At 50.5% G+C, this 13748-nt stretch overlaps 1 protein-coding gene across 5 annotated transcripts in view; it reads right to left on the bottom strand.

Annotated features, from left to right (window-relative positions):
- Positions 1–13748, bottom strand: part of ST3GAL1 (ST3 beta-galactoside alpha-2,3-sialyltransferase 1) — a 92422-nt gene that overhangs the window by 10494 nt on the left and 68180 nt on the right. For all 5 annotated transcript variants that reach the window (XM_045560372.1, XM_045560374.1, XM_045560373.1 and 2 more), the window contains one exon: positions 7853–8701. In XM_045560372.1, the coding sequence (XP_045416328.1) occupies positions 7853–8158 (306 nt within the window). In that variant the 5' untranslated portion in view covers positions 8159–8701. The remainder of the gene's footprint in view (positions 1–7852; positions 8702–13748) is intronic.

Raw genomic sequence — 13748 nt, 5'->3', positions numbered from 1 at the left:
ACGTTAGACTAGGCTCTGGTGATCGAACTTGGACCTTCACACCTGGTTTCACAGAAACCTCAAACTCAACATGTCCCAAGCAAAACTCGTCACCTTTCCTCCAACCTGCTCCTCCTCAGGGGGCTCCCCCCTCTCTAAAAGACCCTCCACCTACCTGCGTGGATCTCATGAACAACCCCCCCGCCCCCCACTCAGACAACAGGTCTAGGGGACTGCGTGCCCTTTCTCACGCCTTAAGGAGAAGAGCAGGCAGTGGGTGGCGGCGGCAGTTCTCCAGTCCCAGCCAGGGCCACGGGGCCTCTGTGCCACCTCCCTGCCCAACCCTCAGCTCCTTTAGCCCCAGGACCACTAGGCTCCTGTCAGACCAAAGAATAAGTCATTTGCTGAATACACAAAGCCCTCCAATGTCTGCCTAGCAAATTGTTTTAATGTTTTAAAGTCTAGCTCAAGGGTCAGCTGCTCCAAGACACCCTTCCTGACCTCCAGGAGAGGTTGAACACTAGTTTTATCCCAAGGTGACCAACCACCCTGCTATTCCCAGGACTTAGGGGTTTCCCTAGATGCAGGACAAGCTGGTCACCCTATGGGTCCCCTCCCTGCAGGGGCTCAGGTGGAATTCTGGCCACACAGTGTAGTGACTGCCACTTGATACATCTGCTTTCCTCACTCACAGTAAACATGGAAAGGTTTCGTAAGAAGTGTTGCACCTGACCCTGTCATGACGCCACAATGCTACCAATGAGGAAGGATGCTCTGGGGCTGGATGGGTTGAGTGACTTGTCTCAAATCCAAATCAGGATTTGAACCCAGGCTTCTAGAAAACCACTTAAGGTTGCTCCCACAAGACAGGTACTGCCTCCAACCCTTGGAATCTTGACCTTCAGAAAGCCCAGCCCCACAGTAAGGGCTGGGGCAGGTGGGCTGCAGGGTGACTGCCATCAGCTAATCCCAGCCCCAGGGACAGGGGAGTGGCTGGGAGAAGAAGTGGCTAGAGTGGCTTTGGCTACTACCAGGAGATTAGTGACCAGGGACATGCACAGGGAGATCCCAGGGACACCCAGCTCCACCTCGGAGGGAAGGAGCCAGAAGCCCCCAAGGAGAGGCTCCCATGAACGCGGACTGCTCCTCTAGGTAAGACGATGTGGCTTCTCTGGCCTAAGACCAGGAGACATGCCACGGGGAGCCACAGGATCCGGATCACACGTCATACCCACTAGCACGGTTCTCATTTTAAGAAATGGAAAATAACAAGTGTTGGTGGGGGTGCAGGGAAAATGGAAGCCTCATGCACTGCTGGTGGGAATGGAAAGCAGTGCAGCCGCTGCGGAGAACCGGTCGGTAGTTCCAGAAAGACAAACAGTGCATTTTCACACTCATATATGGGACCTAAAAAAAACTGATCTCAAGGAGGTAGTGAATAGGATGGTGGCTACTAGAGATTGGTAAGGGTGGTGGGAAGGGGTAATGAAGAGATGTTGGTGAAGGGTAATTCTGTTAAATAGAAGGAAAAAGTTCCAGTGTTCTATAGTGCAATAGGGCAACTATAGTTAACAATAATTTAGTATATTTCAGAATAGCTAGAAGTTTTCAAATGTTCCCAGCATAAAGCAATGATAAATGTTTCAGGTGAATCATGTCCCAATCACCCTGATTTGATCATTACATGTTATATGCTTGTATCAAAATATAACAGGTACTCCATGAATATGTACAATTATTATGTATCAATTAAAAATTTTAAAAAAAGGTTAGATACAAAACTACAATTTTCACTCTTAGGTATCAATATATTCCCCAAAGAACTGAAAACAGACTCAGACAGAAACTCACATGCTAACGTTCATCACAGCATTATTTCTAATAGCTAAAAATGAAGGCTGAATGTGGTGGTCCACGCCTGTAATCCTAGCACTCTGGGAGGCCAAGGTGGGAGGATTGCTTGAGGTCAGGGGTCAGCCAGAGCAAGAGCAAGACCCTGTCTCTATTAAAAAAAAAAAATGAAAAGAACCCAAGGGCCCATTAATGAATGAATGGATAAACAAAAATGTGATATATCTATACAGTATTATTCAGCCACAAAAAGGAATGAAGTACTGATACACGCTACAACAGAAATGAACCTTGACATTATGCTACATGAAAAAGGCCAGACACAAAAAGACAAAATGCAATGACTGCACTCATGTGAAATATCTAGAAAAGGCTAATTCAGAGAGACAGAAAGTAAATCAGAGGTTACTAGGGGATGAGGCGGTGGGGGAAGGGGCAGTTATTGCTTCATGGATACAGAGTCTGCGTCTGGCTAATAAAAACATTTGGGAAATAGCGATGATAGTTATATCACACTGAAAATGTATTTAATGCCATGAATTGTACACTTATATGTAGTTAAATCAATAAATATTACGTTATGTACATTTTACCACACAAAAAAATATCTAGATTAAACATCTGCTTTTTTTTTTAGACAGGATCTCAGCCCTGTCACCCAAGCTGAAGTATAACAACATCATCATCACAGCTCACGGTAGCCTCGAACTCCTGGGCTCAAGAGATCCTCCTGCCTCAGCCTCCCGAGTAGCTAGGACTATAGGTGTGCCCAGCTAGTTTTTTTATTTTTTATAGAGATGGGGTCTCGCTGTGTTGCCCCAGCTGGTTTTGAACTCCTGGACTCAAATGATCCTCCTGCCTCAGCTTCCCAAAGTGCTGGGATTACAGACGTGAGCCACCGCGCCTGGCTGCTAAACATCTGACAGGACCACCTAGTGCAGCTCCAGGCTCCCGATCTGCAGACAATCCCCTCAGGCCTTGCTAAGACGCAGGTTCTGACTCAAGAGGTTTGTGCTGAGGCCCAAGAACCTACATTTCTAACAAGTGCTGCTGCTCTGCTCTCTGTGTGGGGACCACACTCTCAGACCCCTGGGGTAGGGGACCACAGCCAAGACCCCCTGCAGGAGCCTCTGCAGAGGTCCCCAACCAGCAAGTGCTGCTACGCTCTCCATGCTTGTGAAGCTGTGCTCAGGCCACAGAGCACCCTCCCGTTGTGCCGTTGTCAGAAGGCAGCGTGGTACTGTGTGCTGAATTAAGGACCAACGTGGCATTCTTGTGTCCATCCTCCAATGATTCTCACTGAGCGCCTACTGGGCACACGCGTGCACCACCACGGAGGCCCAGGGGTGAGGACCTGAGGCCGGTGGGGACACGTGTTGGTGGCACGTTGCATGGTTTGCCTGGTGTGAGCACACAGTATCACATCGTCTTGCCTATTACTGACTTACTCTTCTTTAATGACTCACTTAAGAAAACAAAGGGAGTTTTTTTGAAAAGGAAAGCCCACACCTCTACTACAAGCGGAAAGCAGGGATTACCTGGCAGATGAAAGACAGTAATTGTACGATAAGATGAAGACAAAACAACCTCCTTTGGTGCCAGCTCTATCCTGCTGCTTGCCCAGGCAAGTGTCCTCTCTCTGTGAGAACAAGATTGACGGGTGCTACAGAGGTGCACAGTGAAACACCCGCCCAAATTAAAGTCTTTGCCCGGCAGAGATGGAACGAGAACTAAAGCAGGAATCACTTCCTCACTCTGCGACGTGATGCCCTTTGATGCTCTGCCCTGCATCTCTTGGCATCACACGCTCTGCACTTCAGGGGTCTCCGATATGCTCTAGTCCTTCAGTGGCACAAGGGGACACTGAGGCCTGGACCCCGGAAGGGACTCACTTGAGGTCATACAGTGACTGGGTCAATGGCAGAGCCAGGGAGAGCTCGGGTGGCAAACTGAGGTGTCCCTCTCTAGATCAGCTCCCTAAACCTTCCACTCACCAGCTGAGTTAGATTAGGCAGGTTAGTCCATGCAACGTCACTGTTTTCCCCGAGAAGGAATATTCTTTATTTCTCTGCCTTTGGCAATGACAATAAAAATACTACAAGGCTCCTGGTATGAATATAGGACATAATGTTAGGAAGTCCAAAGATACCCCTCCCCTTCCTTCCTGATTAGTTTCCAACACATGTTTCTATATACAATTGGCACTTAATAAATGCCTGCTGACAGGTACAAGCTCCCTGAGGAAGCGCCGTGTCTTGGGTCGGCTTCCCTGGAAGCAGAGGCTGCAGCAGGGATGCAGATAACCAAGGTGGGCACTGTCTGGAGAGGGACGGGGAAGAAAGGGCGTGGTCTGCAGGGCCTGGGGCAGGGGTGGGTGAGGCGAGAGAGGTGTCGGGCACACAGTTAAGGAGGCACATTTACTCTCCAGGAACCGCCTGAGAGCAGGCATCTCCTTGAAGTTCGAGCCCTGGCTGCCTCTTTCGCAGTTGCCTACCTCAGTTGAGTCCTTAACGTCTCCCAGTGTCAGTCTCCCAACAGAGACCAAAAGTGGGAGAACAGGGCGTGGACTCAAGCTTGTCTGCTCTAAGCCAGGGCTCTAACGTGGGTCTGAGAAAGCGTGTCCACCCCTCTGCGCCTGTGGGCACAAACCACCCTCTTGCAGCAGCTGGGCTCCCCACCAGGCTCCTGGCATTGCAAAGGCAGGGACTTTTTTCTTCCCCCCAGAGGCCCTGCGGTGGGGCCTTAAGTCCAGTTCCGTCCATGAGGTTGTCCTGGCAGCTTTCAGGCTTTTAAAGAGAGTGATGGTGCAGCCTGGAACTCCAGGATGGTTTGGATGTCAAATATTCCGGGCCACTGTCCCAATTCTTTATTCAAAGCACGTGTCTCCAGATTGTGGGTTATTTAGAATCCAGAGGCTCCAAAGCCCTACTCCTCCTTTTTACTTATTTCCACAGATCGAAGCCCCATCCATCCCTCCACACTCAGCCCCTCCAAGTGGCTGCCCTGGGACCAGCCACCAGAGGCCGAACTTCAGAAAGGACTGCAGGTGAGGGCTGGGCTGGGGTTGGGGCAGGACATTTGATACACTGGTAACATCGACGTGGAAACAGATTCTACCTCAATTAGTGCTAACAAAATGCAATTCAGTCTTGCCCATTAAACCAGCAAAAATAAATACAACTGCTAAAACTAATGTTTGCAGTGTTGTAGGGAAACCTGGCGACGTGACTACTATCCCTTCCATTTGCAGAGATGGAATTTGAAATTCAGTGAGACAAACAGGTTCTTCAAAGTCACTCTTAATAGGACCTAGAAAGTCGGGGACAAAACCCAGGGACCCTGATGCCAGGGCTGAATTTCTAAGTCTTTGAAGATACACAGGTCACATCAAGATCCTTCTCCCCTCTTACACCTTTTCATCCCTCCAGGGCTAAACCAGCCTTAAATTTTTAGAAACTGCCCTCCCTGAGGACCTTGGAGAAGAAAAACCAGTATCACCCTAGTTACCAACTCTAATAGCTGTTTTTAATAAAGTCTTTCTAGAGGCTGGAAGTGGTGTGCTGTCTGACACAGTCATTTAACTTTTCTGAGTTTCAGTTTCCTAATCTGCAAAATGGGGATAAGGGCCCCCAAGTTTCTCCTTTATCTGCTGATTGGCAGGGTCCCTTGTAGTCTGGCTCATGCCCAGGCTGTGTACACATGCTTTTGTCTCTGAAAAGCCTTTGTAGGCAGGATCCCACGGTGACACTGAGAATCACAGACTCCAAGCTCTGAAGGGGAAGACGACTTAATCTGGTCCCTCCAACTGCTGTTACAGGGGAATCTGGGACCCAGAGAGGAAAAGGGATACGTATGAAGCCACCTCTACCATCACTATCTTCACTTCCCTACCCTGGTGGTTCTCAAGTGCAGGAAACTTTGCACATGTGCACACACACACAACCTGTCTGGGACATCTGACAACATCTGGGGACATTCTGGCTATCACAGCTGGGGACTGAGTGATCCTGGCATCTAGTGGGTAGAGATCAGGACCACTGCACAATGCACAAGACAGACCCCCATGACAAGAGCGATCCAGCCCCAAATATCCCTGGTGCAGAGGCTGAGACCCCACCCTAATGCTTGGTTCACTGCCTCCATCACCAGACCCTCCAATCTTTGAGAAGGCAAAGACCCTTCCTGCCCAGGACCTGCACACAGAGATGCTCAACACAGATTGACCAGCCGGTATGTAGCCCGGTCTTCTGATGCACAGCCCAGCACTTTCCACCCTTCCAAGTCTCATGTACATTTTCTATTCATGTCAAATAAACAGTAAGCTCCTCCAGTGCAGGGATTACTTAAAGAGAATGCTGTATGGGGAAGTCTGCCTCTTGCAGGAAGTCTCCCTGCTTGTCTCAGCCTCCCTCAACTCTGTCTTCTCCTAGCAATGGCATGTGAAGGACGTCAGAAGACACAGCAATGGCCCCATCCACAGGTGGGTTTCAGCCAGGATGCTCCACCTCCACCCCACACATGCATTCTCACGCCTCCAGCCCATAGGCTGGTCCCTCCAAAATCTGTCTGGATAACCTCTCTGAATCCTTCGTGCTGAGGCTGGCCAGCACCTCCTCCAGGAAGCCTTCCCTGACAGCCCCAGACCCCAAGGGGGGTTAGACGAAGCACCTATCACCCCAGCTTGGGATTGTCCATTTTCCCTTCTCTCTCTGCCACACCTGCATCCCAAGAAGGGGAAGACTGTCTTTTCCATCTCAATACAGTGGTGCTTGGCATTTACTAGGTACTCAATAAATAAGGAATGAATAGATATTTCTTGCTCCCTTCAGTCTATTTTGCATTCAACAACCAGAATGACCTTTCAAATGGCTACACCAGATCGTGGAAGTCCCTGATAAAAATTCTACAGTGGCCTCCTGTTGCACTTAGAACAAACCCCAGGGTCCTTGCCTGGGTGGGTCCTTGCCTCTCAGACCCCTCTCCTAGCGCCTTGCCAGACCCACGCCCCCACCCCTGTCGGCCCCTAGAGCTTCCCACTCCTCTGACACGCCCAGCTGATGCCACCCAGGGCTCTGCACTTGTGGACCCGGGACCCTGCAGCATGTTCTCCGCATGTCCCCAGGGCTGGTGCCTTCTCTGCCTTTGGGTCTCAACTCAAGTCCTGTCACCTCAGAGACCCCCAGACCGCCCCATTTTCAGAGGCCCCTCTCCAGTTTCTCTCTATCGCAAACCTCATCCTCTCTTCCTCAAAGCACTTCTAGAGCCTACCTTGTTTATTTCTTATCTGTCTCTCCTAGCCACAATAAAATTCCATGAGAATGAGGATTTGACTCATTTTCACATTTCGATACCCGTAGTGGGTGAAATAGTGGCCCCCCCCCCAATATATGTCCAAGTGCTAGACCCTGGAACCTGTGACTGTGACCCTATTTTCACAAAGACCCTCTGCAGATGAACTTGTTAAAGATCTCTAGATGAGCTCAGCCTGGATTCAGGATGAACCAACCCTAAACCCAATGGCAGGCACCCTCCTAAGAAAAGGAGAGGGAGGCCTGAGACAGAGAGAGACACAGAGGGGGCAGGCCATGCAGGGGCAGGGCAGAGACGGGAGGGATGCAGCTACGAGCCGAGCAGCGCCAAGGAGCCACAGGAGCTGGGGCAGAGGCCTGGGCCACGTTCTCCCCCAGAGCCTTCAGGGGGAACCAACCCTGCCAACAGCTCGATTTTGAACTTCTGGCCTTCAGAACTCTGAGAGAATACACTCCTGTTGTTTGAAGCCACCAAGCTTATGGTCATTTGTTATGGCAGTCACGGGAAACTAACGCAGCACCTCCTGCTCTGACGTGTATATATAATAGATCCTGCATAAATAGCTGCTGAATAAATGAAAGAACAATAATCCAAATCCTGCTAAGTGCCCGACAGGGCCCAGGAGCACACCGGGGACAGAGCATTTGGGTCCGGGACAGCCCTCCCCACCCCCCCGCCCAGCCCCCATCCCACCGTCAGCCCCGGGTCTCACCAGCCACCATGCGTAGGTTTCCTCCTCCAGGAGCGCGTTCCGCACCGTCAGCAGCGGCTGCATGGTCTGGTTGAACCTCTCGTCGAACCAGGCGGAGACCCTGCGCTGGCCGATGCAGTGGGCGCAGGTGCAGGGCCTGTACTTGATGAGCTTCCTCAGGTTCTCCGAGAGCTCCATGACCATCTGCTTGGGGAACCAGGTGGTGGCCACCATGGTGTGGGAGTAGTTGAAGAAGAAGGAGGTGAGGAAGATGAAGAGGACGAGGAAGGTGAGCACTTTGAGGGTCCTCTTCCTGGTGGTCACCATCTTTGCTACCTGGTGGGGCCTTCCCGTGATGGGCTCCTGACTGAGGAGGAAGATAGAAGAAGAATCCTGGAGATGGAGGCTCGATCAGCAGGGACGGAGGGAATTCCCAGGGAGGACTCAGGGGCTGCTGGGGCCAACCTCACTCCTGCCAGGGCATGGCCACCCCTGTGTCTCCGACATCACCGGCCATGGTACACAAAGGCCATGCGTGGTGTGTTGGCTCTGCCAGCGGATATCTGTCTTTTCAGAAAATAAAGTAGCCTACTGCTTCTGCAATCCTTAAAGAGCTGATAATGTCTCTTGAGGAAGCTTTAATCAGTGATTTCCTTTCCCATCCAAAGGGGTCGAGTGGTAATTAATCTTTGTGACAATCCAGGGTCCCTCGAGGGTGAGGCCTTTGAAAGAAGGGTCTTTGCCACCCCGCTCTGCAAAATGTGGTTTGCGATGATCCTTAATTAGAGCTTTGTCTCTCCCGTGCTGCCGCCAGAGATGTGGCGGTTAAGCGGCCAGCTTGATGAAGGCAGAGGGTTGGCTGTCTGTCATCTGCACAGAAAAGGAGGAAGAAAACAAGGTGAGATTCTGTGACCTTGCTATAGCAAAATATTTCTCTCTCCACACCTCCACCAGGATGCATTCCATGGTCTTCTCCTCTGGCGTCAAACCAACATGGCAGGTGACTCTGCATGACTTAATTATCTTCTAGAATCTCAGTGTGTGCAGGTGTACAATAGGATGTTATCGTCCATTTACGAGGTTGTTAAGGGGCACAGAAGGTATCCCTTCTGTTTCCTACAACCAGAACTTAGGACACTTAGGAAAGTCAACGAACATTTGTGAGATGAGTCAGCGATACATGCATGGTGTAACGTACACAGGGATTGTTAAATACTTGTTACTTCTCTCTCTCTTTCTCCTTCATTCTCTTCGGGATTCTGAATTTCATCAACAACAAAAATGGTAGGCTTAGGGAGTGTCCCACCTACCCAGGCATTCAAGCTCTGCCAATTAGCCCCAGTTCCACAGAGGGGCTTTAGATGGCCCAGGTTCAATTTCTGGTTTACCAGCTGTGTGGCCTTGGGAACGGTATTCGAACTTCCTGGCCCTCAGTTTCTTCTTCTGTAAAATCGGATAGTAACACTCCTACATATAGAATGGCTATGAAGATAAGTGATGCATGCTAAGTTTCTGGTGTCTACTGGGCAATGGCTGAACTTTAATTTGCCTTTATTAATGTATGAATGAATGAATATTTTTTGATGATCCCCTAAGAGTTGACAGGATGATATATTCATGCACATCTATCTTCTCAGATAATCCTCAAAATATACCACCAGCTAGATACTAGTTTCCTTCTTTGTCTTGTAAGAAACTCAGACTCAAAGAGATTAAATGATTTGCCCAAGGTCATGGGGAAAGGAGGAAGCAGGATCTGAGTCCAAATCCACAGCCCTCCGATTCCTTTCACCTAGAGGGGTCGGGGACTCTACCCTGGAGCTGACGCCTGTCTTATTAACTGGTCTTCAGATGACCACAGTTGGAAGGATACAGACAAAACGGGGTGCATTCCACCAGAGAAAGCACACGAGACGTCTCAAACACCCACAACACAACACCAAGACCTCACTGGCTTTCTGGGGCTTCTGTAGGGTGCAACGGTGGTCACACCTCTGCACTTGAGCATGGCGTCTCTGGCCTTTGCTTGGAATGCTTCCCCACCCCCACTTGTCTGATCAATTGCTCCCCGTCCTCAAGGTGTAGATGGTCAACGAGCAGGGTATGTTTTTCCAGGAAAGTGAGAGTTGAAGGGAGATTGATTACCTTCTGGTAGAAAGAGGGGCAGTTCACAAACCAGGTTAAATTCACAGAGCCTTTCTGGAGACATTCAGGACTTGAGGTGTGCTTGGTACAGCTCCCTACAGCTTCCTGAACTGCAAGCCCAGCGTACGCAACCTAAGGTCCCAGCTCCTCAGCTCAGCCGGCAGCGCCATTTTGCTCTAGCCCCTGCCCACTGCTCCATTTTCCACTTCTCACAATGACCTGGCTTGCATTTATAACTAATGGTGTCCACAGGTGTCCCATCCGCTTCTCCCCCCATCCTTCCCCATTAAGGAGCAGCTGTATCATTTGAGTTAGATTAACCTCCATATTGTCACAGGTGGGCTCTGACTTCACTCGGCTGGCAGGGGGTCCCCAGCCCTCTTACCCCAGTAATTGGTCCAGGGATGGGCATGTGTCCTAATTCATCCAATCAGAGTGAAACCCCAGACTTTTGTAGGAAGGGAAGAAACTTTCTTTTGCTCTGGCTGGTTCGTTGTTCAGTGGTGATGTGGCATGCTGGCCATTTTGCAAGCTTGTGTGGAAGAGGTTAGAGCTGAATGAGGCCCAGACAAATGGTGTTAACACGCTGATCTAGCCATACCTGCAGCCTTGCCCTACACCTTGACTTTTCAGTTACATGAGAAAATAAATCCCCTTTATTGTGTAAAGCAGTTTATCTGTAACTTGAAGCAACATGAGTGACTCACAGGTCAGAGCTGCTCCTGCCTCTGTGCCCCTGCCCAGGCTGTCCCCACCACCCAGAAAACTGTTTTCATACCACCCAGTTTGGCCGACGGCTTTTACTAATTCTCTAGGGCTCAGCTGGTGCCAACTCTTGGAAGAAGCCCTGCCGACCCCTGGGGTGAGTTAGGGGCCTCTCCTGGCTCCGCTCTGCCTGCACTGTTTACTGTCTTCCCTGGACTGGGAGCAACGTGAGGACAGAAACTCAGTCTCACCATGGCCCTGTCACCCAGCACACACTCGGTGCTCAGTGGAGGCTGGTGGTACAACGGAACGCAGAAAAGAATAAAGGGAAATGCAAGGCCCGACAATTCAGAGGGAGAACTGAGCAAGACAGCACAGACCACGAGTCAGGAAACTGCCTCTCACCAGGCTGCACCCCTCTGTTCACCTGGGATCCTGCACAAGGTACCTTATGCTTCTGAACCATCTCTTCAACTGGAAAGCAGGGCTGATAACACAGATTCTGCCCGCTTCTCAGGGCTGCCAACCCGTCGAGGTGTGTCCGTCCACCCCACGCACTGACTGCGTGGGTGCTGGTCCCTATGGTGTTCCAGGCTCTGGGCGAGCTGGTTGGGATACACCGTGAGAGGCTCTACGGTGAGAGACTCCCAGGCATCAACAGGAACCCAGAGCCTTCCGGAGAAACAAGGTCGGGGTGGCCAGATCAGAAGAAGTGTGAAAGGGAGGGGAAGGTGACAGGGTGAGAAAGGACACAGGCACATGGGAGGCATGAGAGTGTGTTGGGCCAGAGAAGCCCACTGGAAGGCCGAGCAGGGGAGTGACACAGTCTCACCATATTTGTCTTTACAATGAGCAGAACCCAAGATGCCATTACTGACCGTACCCGCAGTACAGGGCAGGGACAAGTTCCCTTAAACAGAAGACTGGTGAGCCATGTTGATCAAACAAGGCTCTGCATGAGAGGTTGGGTTCCCCACGACGCCCTGCTCTGTGTGGGATAGTAAAGCTCTGGGCCGATGCTAGGATGGGTGAGAGCTGGGACAGACGGCAGGGTTGAGCTGCGGAGGCCGTGGGCCTGTGACACTCCCCTCCCCTCCCCTCTGGGGCACCCTAGAGCTGCACCTTTGAGGCCAGGGTGCTCAGGCAGATTCCACTATCAGCAGAGGCTCCTGGGCTGGTATGGATTAGTACTTTCGAAAGCCCTGGAAAAAACTACAATGGAAAGGCTAGAACACCTCCACCCCCTTCCCAGGCCCCAGGGAAGAAAGGAGGACTGCTGACTTCCCTGCGCTCTAGCAAGCCTGAGGCAGCCTGCAGGGCGACGTCAGCCCTGGCTCCCAGAAGTGGAACCCAGGCCAAGATGCCCCAGGCCAAAGATCTCAGCATGTCAAGTCTGTGTAAGCAGCAGGAGGTGCCTCCTAAAACAGAGAGGAAGGAGGGAGGGAGGGGAGAGAACAGGAGAACAGGGAGGGAGAGAAGCTGCCTCTGCAGAGTGGCAGTCATCGCCCGGGCACATGCTGGCATGCTGGAGGAGGCACAGAGAACGTGCACGTGACAGAGTCTAAAGGGGTCACCAGCATAATACTGACAAATGTCAATACCCTTCTGACAACTCGGAAAGTGAGGATTTCCCTAAGGAAGGTCCCAGAGGAAGACAAACTCCCCCAGCAATAGGGAGTTGGGGCAATTACTAGAGACTGAGAGAACCGTGTGAAACACCTGAAAGTGAAATGAATGACCCTCACGTGGGTTTGAAGCTGTAGTAAATACCTGCTAATGGTGCGGTAGTTGTCATGGCTGGGACACCCTCCCAGCCCTGGCACCTTGGCTGCTGGAGGAATGCCTGGATGAACCACACAGGCAGTTGGCAAAGTTATGCTTCTAACAGACCAGCCACCGTTCCCCCCACGTGACCCTCAATCCACTGGGTGAGGTGGGTGAAATGGGAAACTGAGGTCCAGAGAAGGCAAGTGACATATTCAAGGTCACACAGCGATATGGTGGCACAGCTCCCACCTCCTGGGGCTTTCTGTGTAGGCGTGGCTGATCATTCTACTTCACCAACACCTGCTCTCATCTTCACCGTTTCTTTCCTCTTTTCTTTGGGTTTGCTTTACTGTTTTCTTTCCAGTTTCTTGAGATGGATACTGACGTGTTCACCCTCTCTTCTGCCATGCCTACACTATCTGAATTACATACTAAGTATATATTATATTCTTCATTCCAGTTGTATTTTTTAGTTCTAGAATTTCCATCTAATTTTTTTTATAGCTTTAATTTTCTGGTGAATGTCTCCAGCTTATCATCTATCTTCTTGCAATTATTCATCACAGCTATTTTTGGATAACATGGGTCTATTTCTATTGTCTATTCTTTCTCTCTCTCTCTCTTCCATCATTTGGTTCTGTCTCCTGGCATGCCTGGTTGCTGTCAATATTATGTACGATATGAAGGTACAGGTTCTCACAAGGCTGTCCTCATTCAGGGAGGACTGGCTGTCTCCTGGGAAGCAGGGACAGCCAGTGCATATTACCTTGTTCCAAATGGGTTTGTGTTTCAGTTTTCACATGACTGGTCTGTTTCTGGTCTGCCCGACCCCTAGGGCACAGTCCTTCCCAAAGGATAGCTTGGGACGCCTATCAAGGTGCCTCCTCCTTACGGGCTCCCATCTCCAATTTCTGTCTCCCCTGAACTGCAAGATCACCATAAGCTTAGTTTAGCTTTTTAGCCTCTCAGTTATTTTCTGCTTGGTTTCTTAGATTCTGGACCCATGCAACATAAATACTGGCAAATGCCTTGAAAGGCAAAAAAAAAAAAAAAAAAAAAGCACAGAACACAAGTTCTTTTCTCTGTAGTTCACTTTGCTCTAGGTTCTTGGTCCCTTGGGTTCTGGCTGACCTAGTGATCCTGAACTCACTCACTCACTCAGTCTACCTACCTACCTGCCTACCTGTCTCTATTGCTCCCCAGCCCTGTGAGGCTGCCAAACACTCTGAGCTGCTGCTCTCTGCTTGTCCTCTGGACCCTCTGCCCTCTTACAAATCAGCACATAGCTTGTGCAAGAAGG

Source organism: Lemur catta, chromosome 9, assembly GCF_020740605.2.
Source record: "Lemur catta isolate mLemCat1 chromosome 9, mLemCat1.pri, whole genome shotgun sequence".
Taxonomy (NCBI): Eukaryota; Metazoa; Chordata; class Mammalia; order Primates; family Lemuridae; genus Lemur; species Lemur catta.
This window is presented reverse-complemented; position numbering and strand designations above follow the sequence as displayed.